Genomic DNA, 24,575 nt, shown 5'->3' on the forward strand with positions numbered 1-24,575 from the left:
CCTGGGCTACAGGAGGAGCAGCTGCACTCTGGAATATGGTTGCATGGATTTGCCCCTCTGCCTCACTGAAATTAAGGTAGAGGGGCCATGGGTAAGGACTGGGAGTAGGGTCACTATAATCAGAGAATGCAGTTTTAGCTGCTTTATTCCATTTTTTAAACCATATCCTCTATTTTCACCTTTGAAAATGTTTATGCAAAACTCAGCATGCATGCCATGGCTAATGCACACACACACACACACACACACACACACACACACACACACACACACACACACACACACACACACACACACACACACACACACACACACACATTGATTGATTGAATTAATTTTTTGGGGGCACTTGGGAGGGAGAGCACCCGAACGAGGCAGCAGTCTCTTAATAAATATCACAGGCATCAGCCCTGCGCAGCTACGTTGCTAGTGATAAGTGTGGCTAACGCACACACACACAAAACACATTCATGATTGATTTTGATTGATTGAATTAATTTTTGGGGGGCACTTGGGAGGGAGAGCATCCAAATGAGGCAGAAGCCTCTTGATAAATGACACAGGCATCACCTCCTGCGCAGCTACGTTGCTAGTGATAAGTGTGACTAACACTCACACACACACAAAAACCACATTGATTGATTGATTCATTTTGATTGAATTAATTTTTTGGGGGCACTTGGGAGGGAGAGCACTCGAACGAGGCAGCAGTCCCTTGATAAATTAGACACAGACAGCACAGCACCCCTGCGCACCTACTTTGCTGATAAGTGTGGCTAATATGCACACACAATTTAAAAAAAAATGTTTTTTCATACTGGGGGGAGCACCCCTCAACGAGGCAGCAGCCCCTTGATAAATGAGACACAGGCAGCACAGCACCCCTGCGCACCTACGTTGCCGATAAGTGTGGCTAACACGCACACACAAAAAATATTTTTTATTTTTTTCACACGGGGGGGAGGAGGGAGTGGGGCACCCCTGAATGAGGCAGCAGCCCCTTGATAAATGACACAGGCAACACCTCTAGTGCAACTATGTTGCGGATAAGTGTGGATAACACGCACACATACAGGAAAAAAAATAATTTTATTCTAATTTTTTGGGGGCCCCTGATTTAGGCAGCAGCCCTTTGATAAATGACACAGGCAGTGCACTTGCGCACCTATGTTGCTGATAATAAGTGTGGCTAATGCACACACAGAAATAAAAAATATATATTTTTCTTTTTTTCACACTGGGGGTGAAGAGCACCCGTGATAAAGAGCACACCTGATGGACAATACAGCAGAACAGCCAACCAGCCCTTATGGACAACAGCCAGCCAGCCCCTATAGACTACAGCCAGCCAGCCCCTATGGACAGGACAACAGCCAGCCAGGACTAAAATGGCGCTCACATCCACTAAAGTGGACAATGAATCCCCAATCTAGCAGGGAGCGCAGCTGTAATTTATACACAACACAGGATGGGATGATGATATAGGCTTGGGAGATGGTATAATCTGGGGTGATGTATACATCATCTTCTTCACACAATATTCATTTGTCCCTGCTGGAATCCACCATTACAGGTGCCTCTGTAATTTATGCACGTAAAGGTCTTTCTCGTAGAATTTGTAGTTCATTTTGATGGACATCATCTTTTCCACATTTTGGAGAAGTTGTCTCAGGCTGATCACTGACAAACTCTTTCTGAGTATACACTGGAAGGTGAGCAGCTCAAGTAAAGCAAAGGCAGTTTTGTGTAAGGGCCTCCAAATAGCCTCTTTTTCCTGTCAATAGTTATTTACATCTCTTCAGATTTGTGTCAGTTGGGAACAAAAAACAATGGCCCTCATTCAGAGCCATACACTCTGAGCAGAGCGCACGCTCTGAATGAGGGCCGCCCTCCATAAAAATGGAGCGTCCTCCTGGACGCTCGTATAGCTGTGGGTCACCACCCACAGCCTATACGAGCGTGCAGTTTGATGGCCGCGATGGTCGTGACCATCGCGACCATCGAAACTGCGAGCCGGAACCTGCGGTTGAGGTTTTCAACCGCAAGCCCCGGAGTGATTTTGGCTCTATCAGAGCCAAAATCACTCCCACTGACATCACTAGTGATGTCAGTGGGCCGGCTTCTGACGGGAGGCGTTCCCGTGGGAACGCCCCCGTCAGGGAGGCACGCCCCCGGCACGCCCACCAAAGGGGGCGTGCTGTCAATCAACATCGACAGCACGCCCCCTTTGATCAGACACAACGAGCGAAGGACTTTCCTTCGCTCATCGCGTCTGGCGCATGCGCACGACGGAGCTCCCTCCGTCGTGCGCATGCTCAGTGCAGACCATCGACCCACTTGCGAGCGGACAGCCGCTTGCGAGTGGGTCTGAATCAGGGCCAATGTCTTCATCCCTTCTGGGATGAAAATCTACTCCCATCAGCAGTCATGGTGCTCAAAGATTCTGAAGAAAGACACAACGTAAGGCCTTAAATCAGGGTTAGCCAACCTCGGTCCTCGAGAGCTACAAACAGTTCACGTTTTCCAGACCACTTAGATGGTGCACAGGTGTTTTCATTGCTCAGAAACACATTTGAAAAGATCCACAGGTGGAGTTAATTATTACACTTGTGATTCTGTGAGGAGACCTGGAAAACATGCACTGTTGGTAGCTCTCGAGGACCAGGGTTGGCTCTTCCTGCCTTAAATCATAAATCTTACGCTTGTCCACATATCTGTGCTGGTTAAGTGGCACTTTGAGGCCACTAACTAACTATGTTTTTTTAATGTCCCTGTACAGGTTGGGAAATGTTCAATGTGGCAGCTTTGCAAAGGATTATTTTACAGTCAATTGTTTTGGAAAGCAGTCTTCCTGGTACTCTTCTGGGATGAAAATCCACTCCTAGCAGCTGAAGTTGGCGCAGGATCTCAAGAAAGACTCAATGTAAGACCTTAAGGGGTAAATTTAATTTACTAAAGTGAGAGTTTTTAGAAGTGAGTTTTAGAAGTGATGTTGCTTGCCCATAGAAAATAATCAGATGCTAGCTATTATCTTCTAGAAAGTGCTATGTAAATTATGTTAAGTAGAATCTGATTGGTTGCTATGGGAAGCATCACTTCTAAAATGCACTTGTGAAAACTCTCTCTTTAGTAAATTAAATTTACCCCTTAATATCTTTGTGCTGGTTAAGTGGCAGTTTGGAGGCCACTAACTAACTGTGTTTTTTTAATGTCCCTGTACAGGTTGGGAAATGCTTTTTCATGTGGAATGCACTACTAGAAGTCTTCCTGATCCCTTTCTGGGATGAGAAAATCCACTCCCAGCAGCAGGCATGGCACTCAAGGATTCTTCTGGGGCAAGGACTGATGTGAATGAGTAATATATTTTTTTGTAAATCCCTCCTCCTCTCCCCTTCTCCCTCATAAATTTACTTCAGTATAAAAAATGAAATTAAATTTACTACCAAACCCTTCCTGTCCCTGCCTTCAACTACATACATACTCCAACTCCCTCAGGCCTCTCTTGAATAATAAAAACATTTGTTTCCTGATGTACCATGTTGGAAGTTGAACTGCCACATTTTTGTGCCGCCCACTGCTGCCTCATAGCTTAGTCAGCCAGCTAGCTTGGTGCAAATTTTGGGCCTAAACTGAATGAAAACAATATAGTGAGCTGTGAGGTGGTCAAAATTGACTGGAAACGAGTGTAAAGAAATGTTATTGAGGTTAATAATACTGTAGGAACAAAAACAGGCCCATTTTATGTGATTTTAGCTGTTTTTGTTATTTTCAAAGAAAAAATCCAGATCCAAAAACAAAAAAACAAAACACGGAGGTGAGGTTTTGCAAAACCAATCCAAATCCAAAACCAGGGGAGATCCAAAACCAAAACACGGGGGTCGGCGCACATCTCTAGCCTTAATAACAATACTGTGGCAGGCCATGCTTGGTTGCAAATTTCCACAGCAGCTGTAGGGTCACTCTTAATAAATGCACTATTGAATTTGTCAAAAGTGTTAGTAATGCATAGTTTTTCCCGGGTAGGGTGTTTAAAATAACAATCACAGACATATGATTTTTCTTAAGTTAGGAATTATTTATTATCGCTAAAAAACAAATATAATGTCAACAAATTAATAGTTCATAAGCAAACACAATAATACCCCTTTCAGACAGAGAAAAGAACCTGGTAATTTCCCGGCTCTAGCCGGGTCCACACAGGTTTTTTTTCTGTCTAAAAGGGTCAACATGGGATCAAATTCCCGGAACTTCGACCCAGGTATTTACCTGGGTTTTTCCTGGGTCTTACACAGGTTGGCGGCTGTCTGAAATGCTCCGACCCGGGTTTTTCAACTCCGGGCATAGTAATCAGCGCTTATTGGCTGAGATGGTGGTGCACAGGCTGATTGGCTGAGCGGCAGGGTCTCCCTGATTGGCTGAGTGGGCGAGCAATGGCGCTGGGGTCTGATATCACAATTTCTGCTGTTAAAGAGAGAGAGGCATGGCGCACTGGAAGGAAGAGGAGATCCCCGTGAACTGCTGGCAGTCAGAGGGGAGAAGGAGATCCACAAACAAATCAGTGGCACAGTGAAGGACACGGTAGTCTACACAAACATTGCTAAGATCCTTTCCTCAAGGGGTATTGTGCGGACTTGTGCGGTATTGAGCAGGTAGTGAACAAACTCAAAGCTCTACGAAAGTATTACAACAAAGTTCACAACCATAACAGGCGGAAAAGTGGTGCTGCTAGAATGGAATGGGTTTACTACGATCAGTGTAATGAAGTATTTGGCAATTCTGCACTGGTTAATCCCATTGCCATATCATCGTCCAGTTGTGCATCTTCACGAAGTGTTACCCCGAAAAACAGCCAAACTAGCCCACTGATGCCACCAATGATCTTTGATGACATCACAGAGATAAGTGACACCAATTCAATGGTTGCCATGGGGTTGCAGACACCAATAGAGTTGAGGCTGTTGCTGAGGCGAATGGAAGCAGTGAAGGGACACTAGCAGGGACACCGAGTGGGACACCAACTTCTGCACAGACCGATACCCTGACATTGCGTAGGAACAGTACTTTTTTTTAATGTATTATACACCCACTTCCTCAGACATAGAATCCAATTATTACGAATAACAACATTTGCCGGATTGACCTGTCATTATAGTATCACTATGCTGATAATACTATGCTGACATCCAAACTCATAATGTATCTGTTGCAGTGTGAAGGTACTATACAGGAGGGTGAAGGCCGCAAGCACATATATGCTGACATCACTGCTATTTGATTTGTAAATGTATTTATTCTTTACTTCTATTTCTAGTCTTTAAAGTACCTGAACGGAAGAAAATAACTTCCAAGATGGAGCTAGCAATGTGCACAATGACCAGAATCCTGGTCAATCAGCTGCAAGATTCCGATGTTGAATTCCAGGCACAGGAGGATGCCCGACTCCAGCGCTTCTTTGACAATGAAAGAGAGTTACAAAATTCCCTTGTCAGTCAACTTGTTGGTCTACACCAGGGGTCTTCAAACTTGGCCCTCCAGCTGCTGTGGAACTACACATCCCAGCATGCACTGCCACCTTTTTGATATAACAGCATGCTAAAACTATGTGCAATGCATGCTGGGATGTGTAGTTCCACAGCATCTGGAGGGCCAAGTTTGAAGACCCCTGGTCTACACGAACGAATTTCATGTGAAAACAGAGAGGCACAGATGTCCTTCCTTAACGGTCTGGTGTCTAGATTACACACTCTGCAACCTTATCTAATGTATCCTCCTCAGTACTCTAAGGGTCCTGTCAGAAATTACCAACAGCATAGCAGAGGCATACCGTTTATGCAAACCAATCCCTCCAATCCACCTCATATTACTCCACATGTCACAGTGCATAGTTATCCAGATGGCACAGGGAATAGTAATCCACATGTCACTGTACAGAGCAGTCCACATGCCAATACCAGTCCAGAGGGCACAGTGTATAGCACTCCACATGGCACTATGTATAATTGTCCAGAAGGCACAGGAAATACTAATCAATATGGCACTGTGCATACTTATGCAGATGGCACAGGGAATAATACTCCACATGGCACAGTGCATAGTTATCCAGATGGGCAGGGGATTAATACTCCACATGGCACAGTGCATACTTATTCAGATGGCACAGGGATTACTCCACATGGCACAGTGCATACTTATTCAGATGGCACTAATCATAACAGTCCACTTAGCACTATTGTCAGCACTGCCTACAGACAGTTGTAGACTTGTTTTCTGTTTTTCATGTTTGCAGCCCAGTTTTTAATTGTTTTATTTTAGAGCTGCTTTTTTTGTCAATCATGTGTATCCTGCACTTAACATACCTGTCAAGAGCTCAGGCCAATGTGTGGCCTTTACCTGAGCTACATGTATATATGGGGGTGTACGTAATGTAAAATGTACACACATTACGCCTTCTATTTGCAGATTTTGTCTACAGAGCCAAAGAAGAAGTTATGTCTTGTTTCCTACTTTTGTTGTCATTTATGTGTATCCTGCACTTAACAGGCCTATCTAGAGCTTTTGGCTATGTGTGGCCACGATATTACCACATCTACATATATGTTTTTACTATCAGGGGCAGTTCAAAAGGTGGCCCTGCAGCACAGTTCTAATAGTTGGGGTGCCTCCATAATCCATAACTTGCAGACGCATGTTGTGATCTCCTTGCCGATGGAACCAGAGATCTGCAAATAAAATGTGGTTTAGAATAGCACCAAACACGATGTGGCTACTACATACTAAACCTTAGATATGAAATAAATGTGTTTTATATCATTATACAATAACGAATAAACCTTCTAATATTAGCCTTTATACTAAGGAACCTTTTAGGAAATTTGTGTATGTGTTTGTATAAGATAATCTTGCGTAAAGTTGCTAATATGTGTGGTGCGTTTATGTGTAGAGTGCTTATGATAAAGTCTATGGGCCTGATTCAGACCCACTCGCGAGCGGCTGTCCGCTCGCAAGTGGGTCAATGTTATGCACTGAGCATGCGCACGACGGAGGGAGCTCCGTCGTGCGCATGCGCCAGACGCGACGAGCGAAGGAAAGTCCTTCGCTCGTTGTGTCCGATCAAAGGGGGCGTGCTGTCAATGTTGATTGACAGCACGCCCCCTTTGGTGGGCGTGCCGGGGGCGTGCCTCCCTGACGGGGGCGTTCCCACGGGAACGCCTCCCGTCAGAAGCCGGCCCACTGACATCACTAGTGATGTCAGTGGGAGTGATTTTGGCTCTGATAGAGCCAAAATCACTCCGGAGCTTGCGGTTGAAAACCTCAACCGCAGGCTCCGGCTCGCAATTTCGATGGTCGCGATGGTCTCGACCATCGCGGCCATCACAAAGCACGCTCGTATAGCCTGTGGGTGGTGACCCACAGCTATACGAGCGTCCAGGAGGACGCTCCATGAAAATGGAGCCCGGCCCTCATTCAGAGCGTGCGCTCTGCTCAGAGCGTACGGCTCTGAATGAGGGCCTATGTGTGTGTGTGTGTTATGCAATTGAGTGTATTTATGATGGATTAATATTTATTTTTTATCCCTTTCTAACATATTTTAAAACTACAGTGCAAAGTGTTACAAGCAGCTAGGTTCACTTTCAAGCAGAGTAGAGACCCCCAGCTGACTGCCGTTGCCACTTCATCTGATAGCTAATTCAAAGGTTTTCCTCTGCCTATTTAGAATACACTTGTCAGTACTTCTTAAGCAAACCTCCGACCATTGTTTCTAACTTCTCATTCAAACAAATTCAATTGTGCATATCAGTGTCTGGGTTATATTTCAATTGCCACAGCCATACTTGTCTGTATGTGGGGCTTCTCAATTTATATGTAAAACACTCACAGTATCCTGGTGTATATATTTTTTAATTACTTTTCTCAGACATGTATACAGAAGCTGTTTCTCATTACTAAGTAAACCCTGCATGAATATTGTGTTTGTCAGTGTGAGAGTGTTGTACATTATTCGCTATTTAGTGTTGTGCGAATGGTGCGTCATGGATTGTACCAACATAAATCGGACAGCGGACGACCAAATAGTCCAATAACAGTTGAATTGCGGTCGCATGCAATTATTCAACTTCAACACCTCCTATGTGAACGATTATGTTCTGAGGTCCTGATTCAGAGATGTACGTTCATCCAAACGCACATCTCCAATTGTTAGGGGACTATGCCTGTGCAGAACCCTCCAAGCCGCAGCACAATTGACAGGCTGTGGTGTTTGGGGAGCAGAGCAGGGGCCTGGCTGGTCACCATTCCTGTCATCCCCGTTTTCTGGTAGAGACGAGGCCAGGATCTGTGTCGGCGAATGCAATTTCCTGGCCTCTTCAGTGACCAACACCCGGTCAGGCTAAGGGAGCTGACTAAAGGAGCAACCATCACGACCATCTGTCTCAATGGTTGCGATGGTGCTTGCATGGTGCACCTCCTTCTTCTTTTGCATTAAGATGGACAGAAATGCAAAGCTGCTTGTGTGTGGCTCTGCAATTCCGTCCATCTCTGAATGAGGCCCTGAGTTCGCTAACACTTCATTGGCACGTCTGTTACATTCCCATAACATGCCCATAAGATGGACCATCTCTGTGTGTCACCTCCCAGTCACTGCCCAGATATACAGGATTGTACTACACAGTTGAGTATTTTTTTTCTACTGTGAATACATCTAAGTGACAATGCACATGCATACAGACAGGGGAGTTTTATGAGAGGAGGGGGCCCGTGTGCAGTCTCCATCACGGGCCCCCTCCTCTCAGTCCGGCGGCAGGCAGCGCGCTGAGTGCAGGGTGGCAAGCGCCGCACTGATAGACTCTGGGCACTAAAGTGTGCCCAGAGTCTATAGCGCATGTGCAGGACACCGGGAAAATGGCTGTGGCCATGTACTGCGCGTGCGTAAAACAATGGGAAAATGGCCGCTGTGGCCATTTCCAGGAATTTTTACAGCGCTGACACCGGCGCGGATGTGGGACTTCAGAGAGGTAAGTATAATGTGGGTGCATCGCACACCCTGCACCCATTATAAATACGCCCCTGCATTCAGAGCTCTTGCACGTACTCTGATGGACAGGGCCGGCGCTAGGCTTTGCTGTGCCCAGTGCCATGCTACGTTGCCGCCCTTTCCCTCCTCCGCTCCCTCCTCCTGAGCGTATATCATCAAAATAATGCCAGGTGGGAGGGTGGGCTTTTCCTGCACCCGCTGGATACCATAGCCCGCCAAACGACAGACCGGCTAGCCCGTGCCTGGAGCCGCCGCTGCTGACGGAGCATCTGCACCTAGCATAGAGCTGGTGCAAGTTTCAATGGTGTGACTAAAGAAGCACCAACTGGTATTTCAGTGTCTAAAGTGGGCGTCTCAGTCATTGCACATTTAGACGCACCCCTACCAGGGTAGAGCCATACCCACCCAAGATCCAGCGACACCTTAGTTTTTCTATGGCCAAGTCCCCTGTCCCCTCGTCTAGAATTTTTGGTAGCTGTGCAAGAGCTCGGACAGGAGAGGAGCGTGCTTTGATGACTAATACCTCTTTTCCACCAAAAACCCAGGTCCGACCTGGGTTTTTGGACATGGTTCCAACCCTGGTCAGACCCAGGTCAGACCCATTTACATTGCACCTTTGATCTGGGTTACTCCCAGGCCAGCCCTGTTCACACTGAACTCAGGTCTGCCCTGCTAAACCTGTGATGTCATAAAAAGTGGGAGGTGAATGCCCCACAACCACCAATCAGCTCATTTTAGGCATGATCCAGGTCAGATAACCCGGGTTGCACCGTTTACACTGCACCATTACCTGGGTCCAACCCTGGTAGCTACCTGGGTTGGATTGCAGGGTCACTTGACCCAGGTTATTTTTCAGGGACCCTTTTACACTGAGCTGCGACCCGGGTAGACCCAGCAAAAACCCAGGTGTAAAAGGGGTATAATGTTTTTCTAGCTGATAGAGCGCTAGAGTTCAAAGTGCCTGTGCCTGCACAACCTAAAAAAATAAATAAAAACATTTATGCTAAACAACCTTGCCTGTGAGGTCAATTAATAGTTAGGGGTCAATCCAATATTCACACGATGTACTCGGAGGTGCGAGTCATCGCGACAATGGGCGCACTTGATGGCAGCCTGAATTTGCATTAAAAAGTGCACGCAGCCCCTTAGGGCTCTGAGCAAAATTATGCAAATTTGGGCTTGGGGTGCTCCGTGAGAGGTGTGAGATGCCGCGCCATTGCCGGCATTTTAACGCAGTGGCAACGGCAACTCGCACCCTTTGTAAGCAATTGGATTGACCCCTTCAGCTGCATACACACACGATTTTGTTACCAACGATTATCTGAACGATTTTCTGTCAGATTATCTGTCAGATTTTTTAAAGTGTAATGAATGATTTTTTTGTACTACAAACGATTTTTGCATATTCCCTTAATGAAAATCGTTGAGTAATACCCCTTTTACACCGGAGCTAAAACCCGGGTTATTGCAGGGTTAAACCGGGCAGCTCCTTGGTGTAAAAGGGGTGAAGGTTGGATCGCCGGGTCGAGTGACCCGGCAATCCAACCCAGGTAAATAGCAGGGTTTAACACTGCTGTGTGTAAGGCGCACTCCGGGTTTGATGACCTGGAGTGAGCCGCATGCCGGCCGATTGGTCCGGCTTCAGTGGTGCTTGGAGATGACGTCATCTGCAAGCATCCACTTTCACGCCAGAAAAGCCGTGTCTATGCAGACCCGACTGCGGTGTGAGCGGCGCCAACTCGGGAATATCCCGAGTCGGCGCCGGCTAAATTCCGGGTCTGATCCGAATAGGAACCCTGTTCCAACTCCGGGTCAGACCCGGAATTTTGGTGGAAAAGGGGTATTAGTCAGTCTGACTGAACTACAAACTACAAACATGAATGCGCATGAACGATAATCGTTCATCGTTTTAACTTAGAAAGTGAACGATTTTTTCGACGATTGAACGATATCGTTAACGATAATCGTTCAAAAAATCGTGTGTGTATGCACCTTTAGAATGCATTTCCGTTCTCACTGTGCAAAAGAAAGCAGCTTTGCAGAGTTAATAGTAAATGCAGTTTTTAATTGGCTGGTCATCTAATTAGTTTTTTTCTATGGGTGGTCTTAGGTCCCTAATTAAATAAACAAGTGCACAGTGGTTGTTAAAAGAAGTACTAGCTGGTGAGTCCTGTGATTTAGATGAAATATTTTAGACGGTTTTTTACATAACACTGGTAGCTTTAACATAACATTTTCTATATTTGAATATTAACTTTGCCTTTCTGAGTTGTATTTTAAGAATCTGTGTTTAAACTACAGTATATAATCAAGCTAATTCTGAAATGAAGGATTTGTATGAACACTAGTGTGTGTGGTGCTTATAATTTGCTCTTATTACATTGTACTGCTGTGTGGAGGTTTTTTTGTTGGGGAAAACAGGTTAACACTTAATGATTCATGGAAAGTGTAACATATTAAACTCCCATAAGGTGAGTTTATATCTGATTTATTTTCTTCCCAGAAGACATGGGTCTCTGTCTCTGCACCAGAGCTAAACATGGTGATTTGGAAGATGGGGGAAACCGGTTTCTGGTAAGAGCATCTCACAGGTCTTATAATTGAAGCACTGATGCCAGTTAAAGTTGGAATTACTATAGTGTTGTAAATAAATAGGCTTGCCATAATATTCTTTTAATCCAGGACACCTATGATTTACAAAACTTCTATGGCTGATTGAAACCAGGTGAAATCCAGGTTTGAATTTGGCCAACCCAGAAACTGTGTAATTCCTATAAATCCCGGATTAAAGGGATATTATGGCAAGCCTATGTAACGTAAAGCAATGTTTGCAGCCTATTTTGTTTATGATGACAAATTCTGTACATTTGACTCTTTCAGCTTATATGTGCAGGGGCCTGTATTAGCTTTGCCTTTTAATTTTGAAGTAGTGCAAATGATCTTCATCTGTTTTATGGAAACGTGTATGTTTTTATTTTGTTGGGGGAACACAGTATTTTTAGTAGATTAACAGAAGACTTCATCAGTTTTCTTTTTTATGAGTTTGATGAATTCTGCTTTTTGTTTTGCCGTTCATTGTGGATAATAGTTTACATAAGACAAGACCTGACACTATCATTCAGTACTAGTACATGCCTTACACCTGCAGCTGCCAGAATTGGATATCTTGTTTTTATAATATAGTGAAATCTGTTACTTGTGTAGTAATTTTGATTTAGCACCCTAAGGCGGGGTACACATTAAACGACCCAGCAATCTTGCCAATGGTCGGAGTGATTACCCTTCACCACGGACCATGCAAGATTGCCGGTGTACAGTAGAAGATTTAATAAAAGACTGAATGAGCACTCATTCAGTACTTTATTAAACTACACAGCCCCGCATGCGATCTCTTCTCATTGGCCATACCTGCATGGCCATGCACACGAAGTTGCTGACGACGCACGGGAGCGCACAGGTACACATTAGATGATGTGCTAGATACATCATTCTGATCCACCTCAAATCGGTATATCGGACAATATATCATCTGTGTACCCAGCCTAACAGTTTGGTATAGAACTAGAGCCTGCTATTTCAAAACTTTATTTATTTTCTTCTAGGTTGTAAATGTAAATGACAATGGTGAGAAGATTTGTCCAGGAGTTATGGAGCTTACAGAAACCTCTTTAATTTTTCACATAAAAAGAGGAGGGTTTGTGAAATGGCCTTACATCAGCCTCGAGAAATATGGCTACGATTCAAATCTCTTTTCATTTATCTGTGGAAGAAGATGTCAGACTGGAGAAGGTACCTGTTTTTTTTTTTGCTTGTAGATTTCTGAATAAGTCATTCATTAACTCTAGTCCAGTAACCTATTTACTGTAAAGGCCAGGGTACGGTACTAAAGACCAGATGTGTTACCCAACTAAAGTCTCCTCTGTCAAGATTTCAATTCATTGTCAAGTTACACTAACTTGAACTCCTCTTTGTGCAAACTGCTAGATTGTGGTCATATTTCTTATTGGGAGTCTCTGACTGTGGTGAGAATGAATCTTCTCTCTAACCAAACCTATAGCTAGGCACTCCAATTACAATTTCTAGACCTGTCTTGCAAAGCCTCCTGGTATTGGCAAGGGTCTATCTGGGGGGTGAGGTGCAGAAATGTTATAGCTGTGCTCTGTCAGAGGGGCGTAACTAGGTACTTTAAAGCCTCATAGCCATAGTTTGTAAGGGCCCTTATGTAGCACCCAATGGTGAAAGATGTATATAACACATATAACTTTGCAAAGGAAGATGGCCCCCCTCTAAGCTCTGGGCCCCATAGCAGCTGCACCCCTTACACCTATGGTAGTTCAGCCCATGTCCGGGGGTCTGGATTTTTGCTCAGTTGCACTTCTACTATCTTGCCTCTTGGATTACTCTTTGGAACACTGTCTCACTCCTCTGTTAACTAGGTACATTTGTATTCTGATTCCACTTCTGCAGGGTTTGCTGAAGCCCTGATTTGGTCTGCTACTTCAGAGTTCTGCATAATGATTACCTATACCAGGGATGGAGAACCTCAGGCCCAGAGGCCGTATAAGGCCCCCGAAATCATTTGACCTGGCCCTCTGAGATTTTTTCTGCTAGCCTCACCTGTCTAGCAGGGTGCCTAGAATGGCACCCTGTGGACAGAATCTATGCAGCAGTGCCACCTAGAGCGTCCTTAGGGCACTTCAGACGGTCACACCGCTCCTCCTCCTCAGGATGCTCCAGGCATTGCTATAATCACTGGCGATTGTGGCCCCGACCCTTTGTGACATCACACGGAGGGGGCGTGGCCTGCACCGGGCCCATGAATAATGTTATATATATCAAAATGGCCCTCAGCAGAAAAAAGGTTCCCCACCCCTGACCTATACATTTGTGCCTCTGCTGTTCAGATACCGTGGAGAAACCACAGATCAGCCTAGAATGCCTTGCATAATATACATGCTCCATATATAGTCATCCTGGCCTGATGGTTTCAAACACTTTGGGGAGATGTAGCAAACCTTATAAAGAGAAGTTAGTTGCTATAGGCATTTGGTTTATTTTGTCGTCTTATAGACGGTGCTAAAAGCAGATTGGTTGCTATGGACAAATTCACTACCGCTTTTTTTTTTTTTTTTCTTTAGAAGGTTTGATTAAATCTCCCCCATTATCTGAACAACAGAAACAGAGTGAATCAAAACAGCCTGCTCATAGTGGGGCTGATGCAGAGCTGAACGCAGGCTCGTTTCCATAATGTATTCTGCCTGAATGTGTGATGCACATGCCTAAAAATGAACACGCGCAAGTGTGAGAATGCGTTCTGAGCACTTCTACATTTAAGACAAGCGAGGTGGAATGGGGGAGGGAAGGGGCGTTCTCTAGTAGGCAAAGTTCACTAAGGCTGTGTTTATGCGACCAGCACATAAGCGTGTATACACCTGTAAGGAGATGTATCTGCTGCACCTAGCATAAGGCAGGTGTAAGTACACACTTATGAAGTCTTGTATTACACAAAAGACTTATCCTGCTAATGCATGCCAAGGTGCTTACAGCTCTGCAGATGTACCAAAATGGATTTATTTATTTTTTTTGCAAAACCTGACTAACAGACATAAAACTTTAGCATCTATGTAAAGCAAAGGGGGGAGATTAGGGTTAGGGACCCCTAAGGGAGGGTTAGGGTGGGAGGTTAGGTTAGTAAATAGAAAAAATACTCACCTGTCAAGATTTTCACTGCCGGGCTTCCGCTGTCGGGATTTGAACTGCTGGCCATGTGGCCGGCGGTAAATCATACGGATTCCGTTTCCTTGTCCCTTCTTGCAGAATCGTCCATTTACCCTGAAGCAGCAGACCTTTGCTTATCTGCAGGTATTGCTTTTTGCTGCATCTGAGAGTACTGATGGCGCATCTGCTGTATGCAAGTGGCACACTTCATCACAGACCCTGGTGATCTTGACTCCCTATGATGCATGCCTTACACACAGTGTATACACAAAGATGCTGTTGCGATCAGGACAGACACTATCACAACTGGGGTGGCAAAGTTATGGGCCTTCTGGTTGGTGACTGAGAGGTTGCTAGAAGTGAACGCAAAAAGTCAGTGTTCTAGTAGCATCATGGGCGTGTCAGTGTAACGATCTGTGCTCCCAAATGCACAGCTCCATCCACAGAGGCCATAGTCAGACTGATAAACTGTAGCTGCCATAGGGTTGGTGTAAGTGTTGATAGTGCAGCTACAGTATGGTGGCATCTAAAGCAGTGGTTCTCAAACGCTGTTCTCAGGACCCCACACAGGTCACATTTTCCAGGTCATCTAGCGGGTGTACTCATTACTCATTGACACATTTTAAAAGATTCACAGGCGGAGCTAATGGAATGGAAAACATGCACTGTTTGGGGTCCTGAGGATCGAGTTTGAGAACCTGTGATCTAAAGAATCACCAGCGCTATTACAGCATGTAGAGATGCTGAATGTGGGTGTCTTAGTAATTTCACACTCAGGTGCAGGCTACTACACCAGGGGAAAGCTGATACCAGCATGTACATATTATCATAGATGTGGCTCCAGCAACAGATGCAAGAGCAGTGTCCCTATGAATCAGGCCTATGATGTGCTTTTAATGGCCTGTGGTGCCCCCCATACTGAGCACCAGGTGCTGACATGGAGGAGCAATAGCTGGCTGTTCTTTACCTGTATAACTGAGGGCTCCTAAATGCTGGGCTGCTATTCCAGTATGAGGAGCAGAATGTTTCCATGCCACCAAAGGTAAGAAGCTAAGAGATGCAGATCCTCAGCGGTAAATCCTGTAGTGCATCACGAGGAGGGTGACCCCAGGGTTACCACAGAGCTTCTGTTTGTTTTGCCACAAACCGCTCCCTTCCATAGGCCCCTAAGTATGCTGCTAAACATTTTAAGAAAAAGGGAAATGAAAATGACTGTAAGAAGAATGATGGGGGACTTGTTGTCATTATAATGTAATCCTCCAAATGTCTTTAATAATTTAAAAGTAAAAACAAATGTCTGGAAAAACTGAGTCCATGAAATCCTCTATATCTGATTCCTTATTTATGGTCCCAAGCACTGTAATTACCAAATGCAATCTTGCATTTTAAATATGTAGTCGACTAACCAGAATCTAATGTGCTTACTTCAGAGGCTCCCAAACAGTTCAGGTTTTAGAGATCCATAATTGAGCACTGGTGGCTAAATCATAATTAACTGAGGTACTAATTAAGTCACCTGTGCTCAACCATGGGTATCTCTAACCAGAGGCGGATTGGGCCACCGGGACAGCGGGAAAGTTCCTGCTGGGCCGGTCCCATGCTCCCCACTAAAAGGGCCGGCCGGGCTGACAGTGCCAGCCGGTCTGCGCCGATTCATAACTTCACTCTGCAGCAGCCGGGCCACACCGGCCCGGCTGCCACACTTACGGGAAGCTAGCTCCGAGAAGTCCCCTCCCTCATCCTCCGCTACCCGTTGTGTCTATGGGATGGGTCAGGGCGTCCATCTGTCCCCGGCCCGCCTGGGGCTACTTGGAGTGCAGATTTGTACGCGCTGCAGGGTGTGCGCGCTGCAGCGTTGTTGTTTGAAGAAGGAGCCGGGTGTCAGTGGCACAGGGCTATCTGTACTACACGGAGGGAGGAACGGCCGCCGGCACACTTGAGCTCTGCCTGGACTACTTTTTCAAGGTGAATTCCTTCCAAACCCATTCTTCCTGCTTCCCACCACTACTTATATCCTGCCCCTGTTTTCTAACTGCTACTCCCATTCTGCCCCTGCTTCCCAATACTACTCCCATCCTGTCCCCTGCTTCTAACTACTACTGCCAACCTGCTCCCCACTACTACTCCCATCCTGCCCATGCTTCCCGCTACTACTCCCATCCTTCCAGCTGCTTCTCACTAGCACTCCCATCATGACCTCTAATTCTCATTACTATTCCTACCATTCTATCCCCTGCTTCCCACTACTATGCTTATTCTACCCCCTGCTTCCCAGTATTACTCCCATCCTGCCCCCTGCTTCCCACTATTACTACTCCCATCCTGCCCCCAGCGGCAGAGTGTATGGGGCTTGTACTCCAACCGCTGACTCTGGTGGGTCGGGCGATAGGCTAATTAGTTCCACCCAAGCCTATGGATCATACCTGTAACCCGCCCTACCCCTCTGCCACTAGATATACTGTACCCCCCAGCCCAGGGACATCACCTACCACCTACCCACCTCCTGCCTGTCCCGGGGATGTACACTCACCAACCTACTTCCCAGCCTCTTAGACATAGTACCCAGGGACATACACTACCCTCACTACCACCCCACCCCCCTCCTGCCTACCCCGGGGATGTACACTCACCAACCTACTTCCCAGCCTCTTAGACATAGTACCCAGGGACATACACTATCCTCTCTACCACCTCACCCCCTCCTGTCTGCCCCAGGGTCATACACTCACCATCCTACTCCCCAGCTGCTTAGACATAGTACTCAGTGATATACACTATATAATATATACAAATCTATATGTTAATTTTCAGACTTTGGGGCCTTTTCATGATGTTAATTATCGGGATCCGAACGGACCCCGATATTTAACATTCTGACTCACCGTGGCTGCCAGATCAATTCATTTTTGCTCTGGCGTGGTGACAGCTGATGTGAAATCAGCTGTCCCAGCGAGCCGCTTCACTGCTCCTTTCCTGATGGAGCAGTGAGGGGACGGCGCATGCGCAACCTACAGGTCACGCATGCGCACAAGAGCCCCGATGTCCAGAGGAAGGAGCCGGACAGGGGCGGAGGGATCCTAAAGGATCCCTCATCGGAACCCGGACCTCCTTCCCATAGGGAAGGAGCCAGTTGCGATGCTGTACCAGGAGCATTCGCCATCTGAAGATTGCAAATGTTCCCGCAGTCAAGCTCCGAAAATAGACCCCACCCTTTCAACAGACCCTGCCCCCATTAGGGCTGCTTCCATAAATTTCCCGGGCTGGTTTTCCATACCAATCCTCCCCTTTCTCTAACACCTGAACTGTTTGGGAGCCTTGAGGACCGCGTTTGGGAGCCTCTGGCTTAATGTGCATACACACGGAACGATCTGTACCACCGACGACATGAAACATATCCTTCAAAGATATTTTTCAGTGAGTCCTCCTGCCACATCTCTCAACATGCAAAGTTGACTATATCGTCCAGATTGGCCTGCATGTACAGACGATCATAGATATCGTTCATGCGGGAACACGCATCGTTGGACGTTATCTGAATAAAAATGAACGATCGTTAAACGATATTGTTATCGTTCATATCGTAACGCTATATCTGTCCGTGTGTACGCACCTTTACTTACACAGGGCCTGATTCACTAAAGATCGCAATATTAAGTACACACGCAGTTCAACTGCGATATCAAGCTAATCCACTGCGATCGCAATGCAAACTCTGCACAACATAGGGACGCACACTTTACCTTACACACATCCGTGATGTTTAGCAGAATAGCAAAACCATCGGTACAATTGAGTACCATCGCAGCCTCACACACACTTGTACAAGCCCTGACCATACTCAAAAATGACTAACAACCATGCACGCTATGAGACCTCACACTTCGTATGGCATAGCAGTGGATAATTTATGCAAGCCCTTGCAATGGCATGCAACCGCAATGGCATGCCTGCATTTCCCTGACCACCCCCCATCACCACCCACAAATGGTTCTTCATGTCAATCACTCTGCGAGGGGTCTGCGTAGCCTCTGCGATCACAATAGCTACTTTGCGCACTGCGATGTATGCGCAGAACGCAACAATAGGCCGATTGCATGCGTATTAGCAACTGCGATCCTTGCTGAATCAGGCCCACAGGCATCTATACTAGGGTAGCCAGTCTTACTGCAGCTGCAGAATTTCTATTCCTATAATTTTTATTTTTTTTTGTGTAATATATTGTTTGTTTTTTTTCCCCTAAAAACTATAATTTTTATTTTTTAAATGTTTAGGAATATTTGGTTTCAAGTGTAACCACGCTGAAGATCTATTTAACTACTTACAAAGGTGCATGCAGAATAACAGAATAAGTGTCATCTCTGATACAGAATGTGATGCTCCCATGTGTAAGTAGCATGTGTTGATGTGAGTGTGTGGTTTTTTTTTTTTGGTTTTGTTTTTCCATAAACCTTTTCACTGTGATGGGCTAAAGCTGGGTACACACCATAAAATATATCTTCCTGGCGTGGATCAAAACATGCATATATCGTCCCGGCTGTCTTTCATTGAATCGTCCCATTGGATGTGCTGCAAATCCAATGGGACAATTCAATGAATGAAGCAGTTCCGTCATATACGGATCATACAGTGTGTACGGCATACATGATGTATCATTACATCTCTTGCCGCATCACTTGCTCATACCCTCGTAAGGCGTGTAACTAGCTTTAGTTACATTTTCATCTCCAAGGGCCACAAGATTGTTGTAACACTGATTTATTTTTGTCAACAATAATGGAGCTAATTCGAAGTTGCATACAAGTTGCCCACTGTTAAATTTGTACTGTGTGCCTGGAACTAAATTCAGATAATTACCCGGCGAGTTGTACACGTCCAGGGCCGTAGCTAGGGCAGTGCGGCCGGTGCCATCGCACAGGGCACCACAGGTCAGGGGGCGCTGTTTGGGCCTGTCAAATTCTGTTTATTATCATTCTTGCTTGTAGCTTCCTCTTATTTCATCCCCAGCATCTTCTGGCTTCCCCCTATGAAGCTATGGCGCTTTTTTGGGTGTATTATGTCCCTTTGAAAAATGATGGGGGCGCCAATGCTCTTTCTGGCACAGGGCACCAAAAAGTCTAGTTACGGTTCTGCACACATCTATGCGACTGCACCGCCCCATACACTTCGATAAATAGCTGTTACCAGTGGTGGATTGTATCTTGAGGCAGCAGTCCCACCAGTAAAATCCGCCACCTCCAGTGAGCCAGTTGCAGTCCATGACTCCACTGGCTACAATGTGACTGGCAGTAGTCACAGTCTAGGCTGTGATTAGCATAGAGCACGCTTCCAGTGCCTTTCGGGCAGCCCTACATGGCTTCTAGGGGCTGCAGCTGATGCAGTCCCTAGAAGCCGGTGGACATGCACGGCGCCACTGCTGCTTGTGCGCATACACTGGTCCTGGCGCCTACCAGATCCATTGCGCAGGTGCCGGGACCTGGCCGGATCAGCAGCAGTGGTAGCCCCCTTATGCAAGAGAGTTGGAGCCGCTGCTGGCTGTTACCATTATCAGTGCGCACTTGCATCAGCCCAATACCTGGTGTAAGAGATCCATTTGAATTCAGACCATTCTCTGCATACGCACAACTCCGAATAGCCCCAAACTCCTACTACATACCCTCACTGCAGGGGTGTATCTATAATGGGTGCAGGGTGTGCGTGGCACACGGGTCCCTAGGTCAAGAGGGACCCCGCACCACACACCCTGCACCCATAATATTACTTACCTCTCCGGAGTCCCACGTCGGCGCGGTGGTCCGGTGCTGTAAAAACGACTGGTAAATGGCTGCCGCAGCCATTTTCCCGTCGTATGCGCAGTACAGGGAAAATGGCCACCGCGGCTATTTTTCCTGTGACCTGCGCATACTCTAAAGATTCTGGGTGCACTCTAGTGCCCAGAGTCTGTAATTCCGGAGCTGGCCGCGCACAGCTCAGTGTGCTGCCGGACAGAGAGGAGGGGACCTGTGTCGGTGACTGCACACAAGCCCCCTCCTCTCTAGAAATGCCCCTGCCTCACTGGATGTATTCAGATATTCACACTTAGACTAAGTTCAATCAGTTTCAAGTGGCGATGCATACGACTGGGAATGTGTATGCTCAGCCCTGGCCATACAGAATGCTAAAAATCACAAGATCCATCCACAAAACGGACGTGTGTGCAACTCTGAATCAAACTTAATGTGTTTATGCTCTATTTGGTCTATTTACCTTTATGTACTTTCATGTAATTTAGCCCATGAAGTCTTTGGCTTCTAATGTCTACAGTGATATCAATAAGCATACTTTACAGCAGTTTTTAATTTTCATAGTTCACCTCCTATGGTATAGCATGTAATCACATGTTCTGCCCCTAATGGCACTTACTAAAATCGTGTCTCAAGTTAGTTCTCCCCATGGGTCATAATATCTTTAGGCCATTGGCTTTCTCCAGGGGTCTAGTGGTTGGATGCCCAGGTAAAGTGCTGTCTTGCATACAGTACATTCTGAACTGTGTCCAACAGTACTTCTAAATCTTGTGCAAGAATGTATCTAACAACTAAATAATTTAGAGGGCGGGATTATCACCCAGAAGTCCCTCTGGAATCTTTTTGCACATGTGCAGAAGGCTGCTGGGGAAGCTGGGAGAGATCCAAATAAGAAGCTTATAGGCTTCTATTTGGTAACGCCAGTGCTTAGTACATATGGAAAATGCTGTAAAACCCCAAGAAATAGCATTTTTCACTTTAGTACATCCCGCCCAGAGTGTGCTATTTATGCTTACCAATTTGGCTGTGAGTGGACATTTTCTTTTTTAAAACAAAAACTTAAGCTGTTGGGTTTCATACTGTTCGTCTCGTTGGCAGGTGCTGAACAAGCTTTACCATACAGATATGAGACTTATCCTTCTTTCCCAGCTGCCTCATCCATTTTACCATCCTCTCAGAGGCCGGAGCCTATTGGGAGTGAGCTTATGCCTGATCCAACATTCACAGGTTCCTCAGAAGAAGTGAGACGCCTAGCCTATTTTGTCATCCCATTCCAAATGACATTGTCTGTTGCACGTATATGTTCTAAAGGCTAGTTTTCTCTCTTTCAGTCTTACACTTCCACTGAAGATAAAGAGGTGAAAATAACAGCTGCTTACCATTTACCACTAGTAAAGAAGATCTCAGATGGTGGTGTTAGCCAAGTTTCCATTCACAGCTCTTTTGAGGGAAAGGAGTATCGCGGAGTTAGAGCCTACCCAGCATCTATATTTAGAAATATAATGGGACGAGAAGATGTGGAGAATCTGGGCAGCATACACTCTGGAGATTTAAATGGTGCCATTTGGGACACTGGTTATGATAGTGACGAACGGCGTGAGGCTTCATGTATCAGAAAAATGGGATATGAAAATGTTGCAGCCATTCCAAGAGAGTGTGTTCGGTCACGGAGCATGATGGTTTCAGTGAGTAGCTCAGATTCCCAAAGTAATAACTTTATTTCAACATGGGTGCCAACAGGCTGCTTTGTGAGTCAGCCCTCTTCTCCATCTCTCTTTGAGGAAAAATATAGTTTAGAGCTGAAAACTCCACATGTGAATGAAGGAAACCATTCGTGGCATGTAGTCACACAATATCCTTCAGGGAGAGACTCGATGAGTTGTCAAGACTGCATGCCTACCTATTTTAACTTTGATATGAGACAGGCAACCCGTGAGTCAAAGACTCTCAATTACATCCAGGTTGAGATGGAGAGTGGGTGTGATTCGGACAACCCACAAACACCTCAAAGCCCTGACAGTTCTCTACTGGGGACCACTGGTCACCAGTCTGAATTTTATACAGAGCTGGACTTAAAGAAAACTGCTGCTCTGTCACTTATTCAAAGGCAGTGGCCAAAAGACGATGGTACTAGGAAAACCAGACATAATGGCAAACCTTTCTCAGTTTGAACTCCAAGGTTTCTTACTTTGATTCAATTTTATTTTGACGAAAACTAGTTTGGATTTAGCACAGCCTTGGTCCTCTTTAGTCATTTGTAAGCTAGCTTTAACCAAAAAATTAGTTGACTAGGATCTTTTTTGTTCATACAATCTGGTGAGTAACCCGGCATCATGCATGTGCCTGATGCTGGCCAGTTTGCTCCTGCTGACTTCTGCGCTCTCCTTGTTGCCTTCCTTCCTTCCTTTTTTTTTTCTCCCCCTCCCCAGACAAGATAGGAACTAAACAGCAGTAGATGTGAGCAAGACCACAGGAGGACTTGTTGGATTACATTCATCTCATTCATCTGGAGATACCTTTTTTGGGTCTTTTTTTTATTTTAATTTTTTTTCCCCTTGGTATGGTCCACCATACACTAGATTTATAGTTTCCACCAGACATCATATTTATAGTTTGCTTGGATTTATGCTTTAATCAGAAAAATTCATGAACTCTATCTTCTATTGATATATATATTTTTTAAGTGCACCTATTGTCTACAGGCTGTGAACACAGCCATTTGTGGCCTGATTCAATCCTGCTGAGTTTGATGTCTATCCGTTCACTAGGAACAGAACTATTCTCATTCCTGAGACTAATATTAAAAAGTGTTTATGGTTAATTGATATGTTGCACTGTCATAAATACTGATTAAACCCGCTGCCTGGCTGCCTCCAGTGTGTAAGTAACAAGTGTATCACCACCTTCCCCTTTTTAAGGTTTATTGTGCAAATAATTTTAATGATGGCTGCTTCTAGTGAGCTGTTTCTTACCATTAAAACATTTTTCAGTCCAAATGACAGTGTCTATGTGTAACTTCAATTCTGATTTTAATAGAAACAACATTCAGAAAAACAATTGTAAAATGTTAATTATTTCTATTGGACAGCACCCTCTCCCTACCATACATTTGCTATGCCCCTCAGAAAACAAGTTAGGAGAAATATCTTCTGCTCTATTAAGGTACAAACTTCTGTTGGGCAGTTTTTGAGAAATTATGGATAGATGGTGTGTTGCAGGCAAGATTTAGGTGCCTTTTTGTTTTTTTGGAACATCTTTTTATTGTATTCAGAAAAAAGAGTGTTATTCATTGTAACAGTTTTTACATATGTGTATCATAAACATATAAATTCAATAAAACTACATTCATTTTACAAAATATTGAATATCTAAATGTTCTTATTTTATGGGAAAGGGGAGAGAGAAGAAGTCCAAATTGTACCCAAAGAAAAAACAAATACAATAACTGTATTTAGTGAGTACCAATAGACTCAGGGTTAATAAAGTAAACACAGAATGAAAATATAGAAAAGAAAATAAGATCAAGAAGAAACAGTCTTACAATCGTCAGAGACTTACAATAGTTATATATTCAATTAGCTATTCCTCAGCAAGGAAAAGACCTATAATGTGGTATCATTGTGCACCAATTTCAACAGCTAAGATATTAGTCTTAATAAAGACCAGGTGGTATTTTCATGATATTGTGGTAGGTAAAAAATCTAAGTACATTTCCCATCCTGTCAAAATGAATTATGTTCAACAATTCAAGCTTCAGCATTTCTAAAGAAGGGACCTTTCTTGATAGCTAATACTGTAAAAGCTATTTTTTTGCTAGGGTTGTAACGGTCATTAATAATGGCAGTAATTCTTTTGGAATCAGATTTGGGGACCAAGAAGAAAAGTCAGCTAGTATGAATGCTTCCCAAGAAAAAGGTAGATTGCTCTTTGTAATCTGTTGAACAAAGTTATGAACTTTATACCAAAACCTTTTGATCTTAGAGCATTGCCAAATAATAATAATGGATAAAAGCAGGGGTGTATCTAGAGATCCAAGCGCCCCTGGC

General features: G+C 45.0%; 1 protein-coding gene across 3 annotated transcripts; it reads left to right on the top strand.

The window, feature by feature from the left end:
- The first annotated feature begins 11,159 nt into the window (after nt 1–11,159).
- Nucleotides 11,160–23,528, top strand: LOC148534592 (fibroblast growth factor receptor substrate 2-like). 3 transcript variants are annotated; one of them, XM_088466931.1, is made up of 6 exons: nt 11,160–11,194; nt 11,535–11,605; nt 12,634–12,820; nt 19,021–19,134; nt 21,628–21,770; nt 21,861–23,528. In XM_088466931.1, the coding sequence occupies exons 2-6, from the start codon at nt 11,540–11,542 to the stop codon at nt 22,698–22,700; spliced, it is 1,350 nt and encodes a 449-aa protein (XP_088323057.1). In that variant the 5' UTR covers nt 11,160–11,194; nt 11,535–11,539; the 3' UTR covers nt 22,701–23,528. The 3 variants fall into 3 exon arrangements, with proteins under 3 accessions (XP_088323057.1, XP_088323058.1, XP_088323059.1); XM_088466932.1 differs by having other exon boundaries at nt 11,162–11,194; nt 11,538–11,605; XM_088466933.1 differs by lacking the exon at nt 11,160–11,194 and adding an exon at nt 11,227–11,247.
- Nucleotides 23,529–24,575: the final 1,047 nt, after the last annotated feature.

This window comes from Taudactylus pleione, unplaced genomic scaffold (genome assembly GCF_031769625.1).
Source record: "Taudactylus pleione unplaced genomic scaffold, aTauple2 ptg000066l, whole genome shotgun sequence".
In the NCBI taxonomy this organism is placed as follows: Eukaryota; Metazoa; Chordata; class Amphibia; order Anura; family Myobatrachidae; genus Taudactylus; species Taudactylus pleione.